The sequence below is a fragment of the Microcaecilia unicolor genome, chromosome 1 (assembly GCF_901765095.1).
Source record: "Microcaecilia unicolor chromosome 1, aMicUni1.1, whole genome shotgun sequence".
NCBI lineage: Eukaryota > Metazoa > Chordata > Amphibia > Gymnophiona > Siphonopidae > Microcaecilia > Microcaecilia unicolor.
Window position 1 is genome coordinate 646,226,620 of NC_044031.1, and position 17,061 is coordinate 646,243,680.

The following is a 17,061-nucleotide window of genomic DNA, read 5'->3' on the forward strand; positions in this document are numbered from 1 at the left end:
ACTTAGTGAGTTGCGCGTGTAAATTCGAATTATTGCCAATTAGTGCTCATTATTCACTCTTATTATCTCTGTTGTTCTACAAGATACCTATACGTTTATTATTTTACTATTACACTGTTTAATTGTATTTTACTGAACTGTAGTTTGCCCTACGGTCTTGTGTAAGCCACATTGAGTCTACTACTAGTGGGAAAATGTGGGGTATAAATGTGTTAAAAATAAATAAATAAGTATCATTGCTGATTAGCTTATTAAGCCAATTAAGTTATGTGTGTTGTTATGGAATACTCTTGAATTTTGGCACAGATCTCTAGGCATGCTATATAGAATCCGTGGGTTAACACCTAAAAAATCTGCACCAAAAAAAAAAACATGATAAACTTTACCTACAGTTAGGCGCGGTTTATACAGTATGCCTAATGCCTGTCCCCATGACTAAAATGTAGGCGCATCCATTTGTACCAACTAATACTTGGTGTAAATACCCGCACCTAACTTAAGCCCGGATCAGGTGTATTCTATAACACTGCTCGTACATTTTAGGAAAGCCCACGACTCATCCATGCTTCTCCCATGGCCACAACCCCTTTTGAGATGCGCATGTTAGAATTTACACACAGCACTTTATATAAGTACATAAGTATTGCCATACTGGGAAAGACCAAAGGTCCATCGAGCCCAGCATCCTATTTCCAACAGTGGCCAATCCAGGTCACAAATACCTGGCAAGATCCCAAAAAAGTACAAAACATTTTATACTGCTTATCCCAGAAACAGTGGATTTTCCCCAAGTCCATTTAATAATGGTCTATGGACTTTTCCTTTAGGAAGCCATCCAAACCTTTTTTTAAACCCCGCTAAGCTAACCACCTTTACCACATTCTCTGGCAATGAATTCCAGAGTTTAATTACACGTTTAGTGAAGAAAATAGTATATGTTTAGCAAGTTATGCGCAAAAATTCTAATTAGTGCCAATCACTGCTTCTTAGTGGCCAATTATCGGTGCCGATTGACTCAATGAATTAAGTTACACATGCAATTTGGCTGCATGGCCAAAATTGCACGTGAAACTTTAGTCACCATATATAGAATCCACAGGTTTGTGTTCTGTGGAGGGGGGGGGGGGGAATTAGGGGAGCTGGCAGAACATATATGTAGATTATATTCTTTTGCATTCTACTGTATAATTTTATATAAAAGTCCCTGTAAGTCGTGGTTATACAGTGTCTAGAAGCTACTCTATATGTTAGCGCTCTTGTTACTGACACATATTTACTGGGTATTACTCCATTCTCTATACTGTAAGAGCACTGAGGGGCCCTTTTACTAAGCCGCGTAAGCATCTGTGCGCACCCAACGCGCGCCAAAATGGAGTTACCACCCAGCTACCTTGTGGCTCTTGTGGTAATTTCACTTTTGGCATGCATCCAAAAACTAATTTTTATTTTTGGATGTGTGTAAAGAGCGTATGCCAAGTGGCATTTTACGCGCATAGACCATTACTGCCCGGTTACCACATGAGACTTTACCGCTAGGTTAATGGCTGGCAGTAAGGTCTCAGACCCAAAATGGACGCATCAATTTTCATTTTGCCACACGTCCATTTTCAGCAAAATTGTTAAAAAAGGCATTTTTTGCAGGTGCACTGAAAAATGATTCTGCGTGCACCCAAAACATGCATCTATGCTACCGCAGGCCATTTTTCAGTGCACCTTAGTAAAAGGATCCCTGAGTTACTATAACCACGACTTACAGGGACTCCTGAGGCAGGCCTCTGTGGCCGAAACACGATTCATGTCGAGCCCATTACATTTTAATAAAGCTTCTGATATGAACTCTTTGAGTTCATTGGACGTTTTGTTTTTGCATCAACGTTCGTGTCACCCCCGCTGTGTTTGCTTGGCTTGGATTCCCTGCATGGAGGACTTTTGTTCTTCTGTGTTTGTCGACTAAGTTTATAAAAAGTCATCTAGGTTTGGAGGTGGAGAAATTCCTACTTTGTTGGTAGTATGTATTTTTGCTTTGTATGGTTTTTTTTTGTAAACTGCTTTCATTTAAGCGGTGTATAAAAGAGTAAAATAAATAAATAATTTGATAAAGACATAGAGCCCTGTTTACTAAGCCGCACCATAGGCACGCTAACTTTTTAGCGCTCGCTAAAAATTAGCATCAATAACGCTAAAAGCACCCTTAGGAATATATGGGTGTTTCTAGCATTAGCATGCGCTAAAAAGTTAATGCACCTACAGCACAACGGTGTACCAAGGGCAGGGCGGTGGGGGCGGTCTGCCCTGGGTGCACGCCGCTAGAGGGGTGCAGAGAGCAGCCGCGCGCCTGTCGGCTCTGCTGGTTCCCTGCTCCCTCTGCCCCAGAACAGGTTACTTCCTGCTCCGGGGCAGAGGGAGCAGGGAGCCAGCAGAGCCAAGAGTCGCACAGCTGCTCCAATGCACCTGGGGGGGAGGGGGTTGAAGCGTTGGGGGGGGGGGGGGGGTGTCATTGCGCCAGGGGAGGGTGTGGCCGTGCTGCACCCGGGGAGGAGGTGCACATTGGCAATCCGCCCCGGGTGGCAGCCGACCTAGGATCGTCACTGCTACAGTGCGGCTTAGTAAACGGAGCCCATAGTAGACACTTACATGGCTGTAAAGTAGTAATACACATCAAACACATGAAGAGGCGGTGATCTGCAAGCAGGTAGAACAGTGAATAACAAAAAGCAGACCATACATAAGTACATAAATGTTGCCATACTGGGACTGACCAAAGGTCCATCAAACCCAGTATCCTGTCTCCAACAGCGGCCAATCCAGGTCACAAGTACCTGACAAGATTCCAACAGACATAAAAGTAGACAATTTATTAAACAAATACCTGGTGTGGCCACATTTCACCCAAAGGTTGTGTCAGGGATTAGAATTGCCTTGCCTGACATACAAATTAAGGGCCCTTTTTACCAAGCTGTGGCTCAAGGGCTCTTGTTTTACATGTGCACCAAGGCCCCCTTTTACCACAGCTGGTAAAAGGGAAGTCTCACTTTTCTACAGGAAATGGCCATGCGGCCACCTTTTTGATGCTGCTTTTAACTCCTAACCCTTATTCATTTGTTCAGAACCCTTATTTTATCATCCTCACTTTAATATTCCCTTATCTCTTGTTTGTTCTGTCTATCTGTCCTAATTAGATTGTAAGCTCTGTCGAGCAGGGACTGTCTCTTCATGTTCAAGTGTACAGCGCTGCGTACGTCTAGTAGCGCTTTAGAAATGATAAGTAGTAGTAGTAGTGTTTGGGATTCCGGAATCTTGCTACTCTTTGTCCTTATCTCTTATTTGTCCTGTTTGTCTGTCCTAATTAGATTGTAAGCTCTGTCGAGAAGGGACTGTCTCTTCATGTTCAAGTGTACAGCGCTGTGTACATCTAGTAGCGCTATAGAAATGATAAGTAGTAGTAGTAAAGCACTTGCCATGCAGCCATTTTGAGCGGTAACCGGGCAGTGAGCGGCACTGCCTGATTACAGTTGGGTAATTTTTGTAGTGCTGGAAATGATAGCATTCTAGGGGTAGGAAGTACCGCCAGGCTGCAGTGGTAGCCCGGCGGTACTTCTTTTATAGCGAGCAGTAATGCCTGCGTTGGATTTACCACCGCTTAGTAAAAGGAACCCAAATTAAAATAATGCAAGCCACATACAAATGAATTAAATTGTCTACTTTTGTGTCTGTTGGTCAGCTTCTTGTTGTTTGCTGAAATACGAATACACATTCTGAAGAAATCATTGAAGGCACAGACATTTTTACTTGTTCAGGAACAAGTGTAAATCTTAGCGGATAAAGTACATGGATATTTTACAAAATACGCCCATTAGTTGTGACTCTGCTCCTTGTCCACCCAAACTCTCCTCCTGAAACACCTATGCTAAAATCACATACAATTATGTACCTAATTGCAATGCGCATAGGCCCATTTACTAAGGTGCGTAGTCACCTACGCACATCAAATGCTAGTCAAATTTGCACTACCGCCCAGCTACCGCGTACCCCGGATGGTAATTCCATTTTTGGCGCATGCCCAAAACACGTGGTAGAAAATATTTTCTACTACAGGACCCTTACCCAGCGGTAATTGGCAGTTGGCATGTGCTGCACGCTTACTGCCCGGTTAGTATGTGAAATCTTACCTCTAACTCAACGGATGGCATTAAGGTCTCAGGCCAAAAATGGAGACGCGCTGGCTTTCATTTTGCCGCACGTCCATTTTCCAGCACATTACAAAATCCCCTTTTTTCCAGGTGCGCTCGGGAAATCGACCAGTGCACACGAAAAACACCCACCTACACCAGCGCAGGCCACTTTTGGGCATGCCTTAGCAAAATTTTATACAATACGCATAAATCAGCAAAAGTCTATAAAATTGCCTCCCAAACCTTGGAATCTCCTATTGCTTGGGAAATATATGTGCACATGCATTGAACATGTGGTCAGAGACAGAAGTCCTTACCGTCGCAAAGGCCCAGCAGGAGCCGCAGTATTGGCCTTGGTTCCTGATTGGGCTGACACAGTTTTCTTTCCTCCAATCAACTTCTTCGGGAATTTTGAGAGCAGGTTTGCGACTGTGCTTTTGAAGTTTTGGCTCTCTTGGCTGTGTGGGTAAGAGGCAGCTTTTCGATCTCCGCTCCTCAGAGCTCTGAAACAATTCCAACCGAAAAGTAAACATTAGAGCAATGGAAAGAGGAAGAAGGGCAAAGAAGGATAAAAGGAGAGATCAACATAATACTGTACACAAACTAAGCGGTCCTTTTACTAAGCTGCGCTGCATTTAAACCTCATGTACTACTTTCTTTAAATTAGTCACCTTACTTTCTAACTCCTCTTATTCTCTCTAACCTATCTGAGGGGCCCTTTTACAAAGGTGCGTAAGGGCCTATGTGTATCCAGCATGCGCCAAATCAGCATTACCCGCCCGGCTACCGCGTGCCTCGGGCAGTAATTCTGAATTTGGAGTGTGCTAAAAACACGTGGTAGAAAATATTTTTTATTTTCTACCTCACGGCACTTACCCGGCGGCAAATGGCAATGAGCATGCACTGCATGCCTACCGCCTGGGTAGCATGTGAGACCTTACCGCTAAGTCAATGGGTGGCGGCAAGGTCTCAGGCCAAAAATGGATACGTGCTGGTTTTTATTTTGCTGCATGTTCATTTCCGGCCCCTTAAAAAAGGGCCCTTTTTCCAGGATGCGGTAAAAACTGGCCTGGCGCGCACCCAGAAGACGCGCTCGCACTGCCACGGGCCGCTTTTTGCCATTTAAGAAGGGTGGGTGTCTTTTCTTTTCTGCCCCTGGAATCCCCCCTGCCCCTCCTACCCTCATTCAGTTAACCATCTCTCTGACCTCACGTGCAATCTTCTTTAAATTAGTCCCCTTATTTTCTAACTCCTCTTACTCTCTTACCTATCTATATGTTCTAACTTTGCTTATACCCTACGCTGTCTATTAAAATGTTCTATTACATATTGTGTTGCCATTGTAAGTAGTATACTGCCATACTTTGTATTGTTATTTGAATATATTTACTGCTGACAGCGAGCTAGCTTTTGTAGAGCGCGCTAACCATGTAGATGTCCATAATATTCCTATGGGTGTCTACACGGTTAGTGCTCACTAAATTTTAACACACACTAAAAACGCTAGCACACCTTAGTAAACAGGGCCCTAAGGGGTCCTTTTACAAAGGTGTGCTGAAAAATGGTCTGCGGTAGTGTAAGCTCCTGTTACGGATGTGCGCAGATCCATTTTTCAGCGCACCTGTAAAAAAGACCTTTTTAAAATTTTTGCTGAAAATGGACGTGCGGCAAAATTAACATTGGCGCACGTTCATTTTGGGTCTGAGACCTTACCCCCAGCCATTGACTTAGCCGGTAAGGTCTCTCGCGTTAACCGTGCGGTAATCGCCTCCACGTGTCAAATCAGAGTCACTGCCCGATTTCAGCCGTGCACCAGAAAAGAAAATATATTTTCTGGCGCGCGTAGTGGACATGCGTCAAAAATGAAATTACCACACGGGTCCACGCAGTAGCCGAGTGGTAACTCCGAATTGACGTGCATTGGGCCCCTAAGTTAGGTACTCTGTTCTTTTTGAAAAATCTGAAAATTGGCTATTTTACCCCTGAGGTAAAAATGGCCTTAGTGCACGGAAAAGTCTTGCTTAATGGTGGGGCTAACACTACTTTTTGCTGCAGATTTGTAAAAGGGCCCCTAAGTTTGATCTTTTCGAGAACCCAACTTCAGTTTTCAGATAGTAACAGACTGAGCTATTGTGAGTCATCTTACACACTTCTTTGAACGGATACTCCATTGGTCCCAGTTATAAAGTACTTCAGTCTCACCATGTCTGCAAAGTGATTCATTTCCAAGCGGAATGATTTCTTTCCTTCATCAGCCAACTGGTTGTGTTCCAGGACTTTTATCCTGCTGGCTTCCCAGTTTTCTCTTCGAATTCTCTCTTGCTCCAGGTTTGCATAGCTCTTTCCTGTTAGTTTTAGTTGAAATTATGAAAACATGATTGCGTCACTTCCGGCTCCATAGCTGTCATCCCCACTATTATTGCTATCATCTAACTTTCAGCATCCTCATCAGGTCATTTCAGTGTCAGTAACAATTTCCTCAGTATTAGGGCCTCATCATCTCATTGTGACATTTTCAATATTACTACCATTGATATTAGAAAAATAAATGAAGACACATTTCAAGTTTATCATTTTTCTTTTACATTATTGGAACAGAAGAATGTATTCTCCAGCAAGTGATGAACACATGAGTTGCTTGTACCTTGATTTTTGGTGTTTATATAGGTAAAATTAGGCCATTTAAATCATCAAGGGGTCCTTTTAATAAACAGCATTACACAATTCAGTAAATGGCGTCTAAAATGTGGGCGCACTGGAATAACACACGTGGCTCTATTCTATCAACTGAATCTACCGTATGATGTAGTTTGTAGAATGCTAAATATCCAAGAACCAGAGTATAATCAGGAGGAGTCAACATAGATAAAGGATTAACCAGGCACTTAGATTTTTTACAAAGAAATTAGTTGATTGATAATGGAGAGTTCTCAGAGTATAAACTCACCCAAGCAAGACTACACTGGAGTGATTTATATCTCTAAGGGTGGACACGCTTCTCGATCATGGAACTTACTACTACTACTTAACATTTCTAAAGCGCTACTAGGGTTACACAGCGCTGTACAATTTAACATAGAGGGACAGTCCCTGCTCAAAGAGCTTAAAATCTAAAAGACAAGTGAACGTTCAGTCTGATAGGGGCAGTCAAATTGGGGCCGTCTGGATTTACTGAATGGTAGTGCAAACGCAGCATTGAAGAGGTGGGTTTTAAGCAAAGACTTGAAGATGGGCAGGGAGGGACTTCTCCACAAGTTTTTATTTTTTGTGTGAACAAAATACACACCCGTGTTCTTTTCACAGAATAATTAATAACCTAATGCAATATTTAAAAATGTCTGAATCAATCTTATCTATTGCTCCATCCAACCTCATACGCATGTTAGAATTTTTTTTTTATATTGAGAAGGTATTACTCCCTTCTTACTTTCATAATTTACCAGGGATTACTTTGTGATTGATATTTTTGATAAGGTAGTTTGTAGAATAGCACATAGGCTGGGGGAACATGCGTATATTTAGGTGCAGCCATTTACTCCACTGAAACCTTTTTGTAGCACTGGTATGTACCTACGGTTATGGCTGGATTAGCGCAGGAGCCCTTACCGCCACCTCAATGGATGGCGGTAAGTGCTCACCCTGAAATGGCCGCATGCTTCACTTGCCGCGTGGCCATTTCTTAAAAAAAAGAAAGACCTGCCTTTTTTACAAGCTGCGGTAAAAGGGGGCCTCAGCGTGCGTCAAAAACACGCACAGATGTCAGTGCAGGCTCCCTTTTGCTGCGGCTTCATAAAAGGACCCCTATATGAGCCAATCAGCACTGATAATTGCCACTTAAGAAGCAATTATTGGCACTAATTGGCATTAACTAGAAATTACGCACACAACTTGCCAAGCCTATTCTGTAAAATGCTGCGAGTAAATTCTAATGCGCGCGCTGCCAAAAAGGGGGTTATGGTGGAATAGGCAGGTTGTGGGTATTCCAAAAATTTACACACAGGGTTATAGAATATAACTGCTCCCAGGGGCATAGCCAGACTTCGGCGGGAGGGGGGTCCAGAGCCCGAGGTGAGGAGGCACATTTTAGCCCCCCCCCCCGGCGCCGCCGACCCCTCCCGCCATTTTTGACCCGCCACTACCAACAACTTTGACCCCCCCTGCCGCCGACCCTCTCGACCCCCCTCCCGCTGCCAACCCTCCCCCGCCACCGCCGTCGGCTACCTTTGCTGGCAGGGGACCCCAACCCCGGCCAGCCAAGTGCCTCTTCTTCCAGCGCAAGGCTTCATTCTGTTTCTGTGAATCTGACGTCAAGGACGTCAGACTCACAGAAACAGAATGAAGCCTTGTGCCGGAAGAAGAGGACCTCGGCTGGCGGGGGTTGGGGACCCCCGCCAGCAAAGGTAGCAGACAGCGACGGCGGGGCGGTCTAGAGGGTCGTCGGCAGGGGGGTCCAGGACCAAATCTACAGGGGCCCAGGCCCCCGTGGCCCCATGTATCTACGCCCCTGCCTGCTCCATGCCTAACTTGAGCCTGCAAATAGGTGGGAAAATGTGGGATACAAATGCTATAAATAAATAAATAAATAAATAAAAATAACTTAGGTGCCAGTATTTACACCAAGTTGCACTTGGCGTAAATGGACGTGCCTAGAGTTAGGCACAGACATGGCTGTTAGGCAAATTCTATAACCCATTTAGGCGTATTCTATTCACCGCACCTACATTTTGGTGTGTATACAGTACGCCTAGGTGGAATTTTTTTGGTGCCATATCTAGAATCTTGTCCAACGCGTTTTAATGCAGCAGTGCATTTAAGTAAATCTACATCTCAGTTAGGAGTCTAATAATGAAATTTAATATTAGATGATAATTTTAAATTATGTTTTGTGTGTACAGTGCTGATTTACATGCATCAATGGCCTTATATATAATTAGTAAATAAGAAAAGAGAGGGTCCAATGGGAAAAGACCCAAATCTTTATTAAAAGGACCCAACACCGGCTGTGTTCGACAATTATTTGCCTGCATCAGGGGTTGCATAATTTTGCTGAATTTTCTGTAAAACAGTAGTTAATCTGTCACTGACAGGACTAGGTGATAAATAGACAAGCTGCAGATACAACCCAGGTGTCTTAGTCTGGTAAATGCTAAAAACCCTAACAAACACACCTGGTTTGGTGGATGTTTTTGATAGCACTTTTATTGTCCTCCGGACTTACACACCTATTTAATTTATGTGCCCTGATATTGTATATTTTGATATTACCATTGAGAAATCATTAAAATCTAACCTGTTCAAAAAGGCATACCCTACCGTCCCAACTTAAATGCCTGTACCCTGCAACACAACGAAACCAAAGCTCATAATGGACATATAATAACTCTTCCTCTCTACGATTCCCTAATGTGTCTGTACACACGAACCTTATTCTACCACAACATTACTGTATTTGTTCATACCGGAATTGGCGAACGCCTTTACGGTACTATGTAAGCTACATTGAGCCTGCAAATAGGTGGGAAAATGTGGGATACAAATGTAACAAATAAAAAAATAAAAAAATAAAAATTATATCTGCAGCATTTCCCTATCATCTAGTCTTGTCAGTGGTAGATTTGCTACTTTTGTACAGAAAATTCTGCAAACTTATGCGACCCCTGACGCAGGCGAATAATCACCGAAACATGGCCCTTGTCGGGTTCTTCTAATAAAGATTTGGGTCTTTCCCATTGTCCTGCTCCTGAAGGTTTTTTTTTGTGCTTTTTGTTCTGCTTTGTCCTCATATAAAATTAGGCCATGTGTAAAACTATGTACAGAACAAGCTGGCACGCTCTGGGGCAGAGGCTAAAAGCCCACCTTTTTGATGCTGCTTTTAACTCCTAACCCTTATTCACTTGTTCAGAACCCTTATTTTATCATCCTCACTTTAATATTCCCTTATCTCTTGTTTGTCTGTCCTAATTAGATTGTAAGCTCTGTCGAGCAGGGACTGTCTCTTCATGTTCAAGTGTACAGCGCTGCATACGTCTAGTAGCGCTTTAGAAATGATAAGTAGTAGTATTTTGGGTGGTTTCTGCCACATTTGCACTGATATTACATAAAGACACACTGGTGCCATCCTGCTCTATTAAACTAGACACCCTGTAGCTGCATACAGCATAAAGTCATACAGGATGACTTAAATGTGCATACTTTTACTGTAAGCATTGCTAAAGCGCAGTCTGGGTAGAGCATAGGCAAGCCGTGATTTCAGCAGGATTTTGCAGTTAATAGTTTATATAGCAAAACAGAATGTACCAGGAGCCTTCAAAATAGGGACATAAATCCTTTAATCATATGTGTTGGTGAAACAATCCTTGGATAGACCCGACACGGGCCGTATTTCGGCACTTAGCGCCTGCGTCAGGGGTCACGAAGAGTAGCAGAAAGCGTGCGGCAATGTTGTTCTGCTCAACAAAGTGGTTGGAAGCAGTGTGCTGCGATGGTATCTTGTCCCTCTTCGCAAAAAAATCAGCAAAAAAGATTCTCTAGTAAAGAGACGCTCTCCTTCAGTAACAGAGTCAGTGAAGCGTCTCTTTACTAGAGAATCTTTTTTGCCTGTGTCGGGTCTATCCAAGGATTGTTTCACCAACGCATATGATTAAAGGATTTATGTCCCTATTTTGAAGGCTCATGTATACCATAGGTGCCAAGGTGCATATTTGGAGCCTGTTCTGTAAAGGAAAGTAGGTGACCATGTTCCTTTAGAGAATACTAGCGTAACCAGGTATATACGTGTGTATCTGTTTATTTGTGAGCATTTGCACCCGCCATAAAACTGTGGAAATGCTTGCACCAGATTGGGGAGACACATGCATAACTTAAAGTATTCTATGTGCATGAGCCCCACCCATGCTTCTCGCCCATGCTCAACTCAAACTTTGCCTAGATGAACGCCCACCTGTCAAACATAAGAACATAAGTGTTGCCATACTAGGACAGACTGAAGGTTCATCAAGCCCAGTATCCTATTTCCAACAGTGGCCAATCCAGGTTACAAGTACCTGGCAAGATCCCAAAACAGTACAAAACATTTGATGCTGTTTATCCTAGAAATAAGCACTGTATTTTCCAAGGTCTATCTAAATAATGGCTTATGGATTTTTCTTTCAGGAATTTATCCAAACCTTTTTTGAAACCCTGCTAAGCTAACTGCTTTTACAACATTCTCTGGCAATGAATTCCAGAGTTTAATTATTCATTGAATGAAGAAATATTTTCTCCGATTCATTTTAAATTTATTTCTTTGGAGCTTCATTGCGTGCCCCCTAGTCATAGCGTGGCTAACTCTCATGGTCGGTGCTAAAACCAGATATCCAATGCTGGGCCGTTCCGGTGACTGGCAATGAATGACTTAGGGGTCTTTTACTTAAGGTTATCTCGAGTTATCTGTTGCAGATCCCATTTTATTCCTATGGGCCCTGCTGTAGAAAACGCGAGCTAATCTTTAGTAAAAGACCCCCTTAGCCGGTTATTTTTAAATCGTCCAAAGATATCCCATGTTTTCATGCAACCAAATATGGTCGCTAAACCAGCTTTAAAAATCGGCAGATAGCCAGTTATATCAGGCGATATAACTGGCTATCTGCTAGCCACTAACCGAGAATATTCAGCAGGGGATATCCAATTATCCCCCCACTGAATAACAGTGGATAGCCGGTTAAGAAATATTTAACCAGTCAGCAGCCATTCTAGCTGGTTAAATAGCGCTGAATATCAGTGGGATATTCTTAAATGCACACATAGGCATCTGACTGGTAATTTTATGTGGCCATGTGTGAAGCAGAGTGTAGGAGGGGTTCACAAGATGATTTATTATTTATTTATAAAAAAAATTATATACCCTCTCCAAGGTGTTGCACAATGTCAATCAAGATGGTGTAAAATCATACAGCATTAACACCCCAGCTAACATAACTAATTTATATGCATACCTGTATAATTCAGGCGTGGATAATTACAGGTATAAATACCTACACCTGCAAGATAGGTGAATTATGCTTGGTGCCTGCTTTCCCTCTTAAACCAGTGTATTCTTACCTGACCTGCTGTAAAATTACCATACAAGAGGGTAATTTTATAAAGATATTTTAATAGAATAATGATCCAATTAGTGCTAATAATTGGCTATTTAACAAGCAATTATTGGCACTAATTAGATTTAATTGTGGATTAGGCATGTAAAGTTAGGAACAGTATCCACGCCTAAAATTTATCTGCGGTCTGAAAAGGGGGCATAGAAATGGGAGGGTCATAGGTATTTTAGGGAGGATCAGGGCATGGTTTTGAGTTACACACGTATTTATAGAATAAATTTAGACATGGGCATTTGCAGTATATTTTCATCAGTGCAAATGGCGGGCAGCTAAAATTACACACAACCTCTCTGCTTAAGTGTTAATTCTATAAACCACACCAAACTTTAGGCGCGGCTCACAGAATACTGTTTAAGTGGTTTTTTCGAGCCAAATTTTTGGACACCATATATAGACTCGCTCTATATACTACTTGCCCCCAAATTCTATATTTGGTGCCCAGATTTGTACATCCAAATTTGTTCAAACAATTTAATTGAGTAACGAGCCCTTAACTATCAATAACTGGGTGCTAACAACCCATCATTGATGTTGCTGGGCACCTATTAAAATTTGTACATGCATCTGGCTGTGCACTATTCTGAAAAGCATGGCACCTAACTCTACTAGTGTGTAACTCAAAAGGGAGGCACCAATTTTTTTCAACACCCAATTTTGAGTGCCATTTACTAAATCTGGGCCATAATGCCTCTTATAAAATTATCCTGCCTGTAAAAGTATGCACAATGGCAAAATCATGTACACTTATAGATATGCTTGGTGTGGGCACGTTCTGTGGCAGAGTTTGAGCTAAATATGGACAGAGCTGCGATTTATGCACATACTTAATAAAATATGCATGATCATGCATACATTTACACCAGCTTTCAAGCTATTTGTGGGTATGTTTTACCCCTAATTTCTGCAGAAAATGTGTTAGTTTTATATCATGAGACACGGACAAAGAGAGGCTTTCTCAATCCAGGCAATCAGTTATAAAGTTGCCTCCAGATTGGTGTGTTTTTCTGAAATGTTTATAGACACCCTGCTATTATATTACTCCTAGGATGTCTCTTACTGGGAGAAGGCTTCTTAATCCAAAATTGATCTATTAAAGAACTATTTCCTTTAGTTTATGGCTATGTTATTAACAATTTATTCAATTCTTTAATAAAAATACCATCCTGTAATACACTGCAGTGTGTGGCTTATCATGAGACACCACATCACCTTTTGAGGAATTCAGCTTTGCCTTCTGGTTTCTAGCATATCTGCCCCTTAATTCTATAAAAAAAAAAGCACTTAACATTGAGGGGGCCTTTTACAAAGTCATGCTAGCATTTTGAGCTCACGGTAAAAATGAGCTGGCAGTAAACGCTGAGATGCCCATAGAAATATAATGGGCGTGTCAGCATTTACCACCAGCTGATTTTTATCAAGGTAGGGTATTCACAAAAAGTAGCACATATGAGTTTATCTTGTTGGGCAGACTGGATGGACCGTGCAGGTCTTTTTCTGCCGTCATCTACTATGTTACTATCATGAACTAAAAAGGCTAGCACAGCTTTGTAAAAGGACCCCTGCGTGTGCAAATCTGGGCGTGCACCCAAATCGTGTGCAAAATTTAATTGAATGACAAGCTAATTAGTGCCAATAATTGGCATTTTAAGAAGCAATTATTGGCACTAATTAGCATTAATTGACATGCACATGTGTAAATTTAGGCATAGGATCCATGCCTATATTTTACCCATGATGCAAAAAAGGGGTCATTTTGGGTGGATTAGGGGCATGGTTTTCAATTACATGCATAATTGTAGAATGTGGGGGCTCCATGTGTAAATTTAGGTATTTGCACCACATTTTTGTTGATGCAAATGGCAGAGGCTAAATGTTTTCCTGACCTCTGTACATAAGCGCTATTCTATAAACCATGCGTAACCTAAGCATAGTTTATAGCAGTAGTTCCCAAACCTGGTCCTGGAGGCACCCCAGCCAGTCAGGTTTCAGGATACCCACAATGAATATGCATGAGAAAGATTTGCGTGTACTGCCTCCACTGCATGCACATCTTTCTCATGAATATTCATTGTGGGTATCCTGAAACACTGACTGGCTGGGGTGCCTCTAGCATCAGGTTTGGGAACCACTGGTTTACAGAACAACACTTTTTTTGGTACCATATACAGAATTCACCCCCTAGTGTGATGTCCTTAGATACACTGTGCCCTGTTATGTCTTATTATTATAGAATACTAAAATGCAATTATTAACCATGTTTTCTCCATACCATATTTAGTCTTCCAGGTGTTCCACTCATTATCCAGGAATCTTGAAGACACGGCACTGCAGATTACTATCCATCCCAGAAGGAGCAGGACTTTAACTGTGTCCATCCTAGAAAACCAAATGAGTATATACAGCTATAACAGCTCTTTCCATGATAGCAAACTTTCCCTGGGATTCTGTATTTAGATTTGTTCACACCTTTCCCGTAGTAGCTTGAGGTGAGTTACATTTAGGTACACTGAGTATTTCCTTGTCCCCGGAGGGCTTACAATGCAATTTTGTACCTGAGACAATAGAGAGTTAAGTGACTTGCTAAAGATCACAAGAAGCAGCAGTGGGATTTGAACCAGCCACCTCTGGATGTCAAGACTGGTGCTCTAACCACTAGGCTACTCAAAGTTGTGCACCCCACTTTAGACACTTCCGAGATGCACGGGCAAAGAAATTGGATAATGAGCTCTGAGTTGTCAATAACTGTGTGCTAACCAGCAATTATTGATATTGTCACTTATTAAAATTTGCGCATGTATCTGGATGCACGCTATTTTATACAGCACAGTGCCTAACTCCTAAAAGGGGGCATGGCCGTGGACATGATGAAAGTGTCCCAAAATGTTGCATGCAGGATTACAGAATACTGCCTAACCGCAGTTAACTTGGGTACCGGCATTTAGACCAGGCATAAGTCTGGTGCACAAAAGTTAGCCACAGGATTCATGCTAAATCCTATTCAACATAAGATTTAGATTTACTATTTATAGTTTGCCCTTATCCAAGGTAATGCATACATAATAAAGCAAGCAATATATATATATATATATATAAACAAATAAGTACAAAACAAATAAGTCAAAAGTCCCAGGCACAATAGGGCAGATGATAAGTCAGGTGAAGCAAGTGGTTCTTCAACTAGCACTTAAATGACAAATCAAGGTGCATGCCCTTTATACAGTAGCGCTTTCAGCGCTGTTTACTGAATTCCCTTCTTTATGGTTTGTAGGCACACAAAGGTGAGACAGCAGAAAAAAAAAACCTTCAGCTTGTACAAGCTTAATATAGAGTAGTAAAACCCACAGACCAAAATTCCAGCCCTACTGCTGCCATCTGCTCACTGTCTTACATTTAAGCAAATCACGTGTTAGCATCCCAGTGCCGCCATGTTTAAAAATAGATTTTCATTTCTTCAGGCCACTGACCAGATGAATTATGTGTTTCATCTGATACTGTAGTCTGCAATGTGCTTGAGAAATATAAATACGGTTTTTGTTCAAACTTAATCATAGAGTTGACACTAAACATCCTTTCAGATATATTTATTCCAATATTAGTTATTCCTTGAGAGAATTATTTCAGTACTGATGTGAGACTTGCTCCCTACTGTCCTAGTGTAAACTTACGCAACAACAATGACTACTTAACTAAGTTAGAAAGCAGAGTCCTAAATGAAACTTCATCACCATTGCTTTCTGCATCCAATCACTAATTATTCCCCTACTAGTCTGAGCTACTGAAACCTTAGAAGCTCAGAGGCTGTTTCAATGGCTAATGAGGGGGGGGGGGGGGGGGGGAGAAGTAGTTTTCTTCTTTTATTAAAGGTCTGAGTCAGTTAAATCCAGAGCTCACAGCTTTATTTTATCAATAGGAATGTCCTGGGCTCTGTCCCTGGCTCAGGCCTACACTCAACAATAGAGGAGATTGCCTTTTATTGAGAAGGAATTGGGAAGCCCCTGCTTGCTTCGAGATGGATAGCATGGAATGGTGCTGCTAATTGGGTTTCTACCAAGTACTTGTGACCTGGATTGGCCACTGCTGGAAACAGGATACTAGGCTAGACAGACCATTGGTCTAACCCATTATGGCTATTCTAAAGTCCACATCACACTTTCATCCCTGGCTGAAATTCAACTATCTGTAAGCAGATTTTGGAGGAAAAAGAAAATCCCTTTTATTCTCAACATATGTGGTAGATATTTCTCAAAATAACTTAGAGATACATGTGGTAAAAATTCAAAAAATTCTGACAGTTTTTAGTACAACAAGCCTGATGTTGAAATTTGGCTATGACTTCAAAGAATTCTAGTGTATTCCTACCTGGTCTTTTCAAGTCAATTGTTGTGAAGCTTGATGATCTCTTCTGCAGGTTACCTCTGCTGGGCAGTGCTGTCTGTTATATAGGCAAATGTAAATATTATCCAGTAAGACTGGTTTCCTGTTCCATTGCCTTATCAGATTGGCAAAGAATCACTCACATGCTCATGACAAGATGATGAATGTGTTTATCGGGGATTGCAGCTGATATGATCACACAACCTTCAACGTCTGGAAAGGCTGAATAATTGAACAGATATGTAGGCAGTTTTGAGTCATAATAACAGTTTTAGTCATCATGATTTTGGGGGCTATGTTTATGAGTTGGTATGATTCACTCTGGCAAGTGAAACTCCTGAGATCCATTTGAAAATCAGATTCTTCCTTTTGGAATGAAA

The 17,061-nt window shown here is 41.8% G+C and overlaps 1 protein-coding gene across 1 annotated transcript in view; it reads right to left on the reverse strand.

Annotated features, from left to right (window-relative positions):
- LOC115482526 (cathepsin L1-like) overlaps positions 1-16,738 on the reverse strand; it is a 41,125-nt gene extending 24,387 nt beyond the window's left edge. Inside the window, exons 1-4 of the mRNA XM_030222387.1 lie at positions 16,667-16,738; positions 14,577-14,683; positions 6,375-6,517; positions 4,490-4,675 (exon numbers count right to left, since the gene is read on the reverse strand). Of these exons, the coding sequence (XP_030078247.1) occupies positions 4,490-4,675; positions 6,375-6,517; positions 14,577-14,682 (435 nt within the window). The 5' untranslated portion in view covers position 14,683; positions 16,667-16,738. The remainder of the gene's footprint in view (positions 1-4,489; positions 4,676-6,374; positions 6,518-14,576; positions 14,684-16,666) is intronic.
- Between the last annotated feature and the right edge of the window lie 323 nt (positions 16,739-17,061).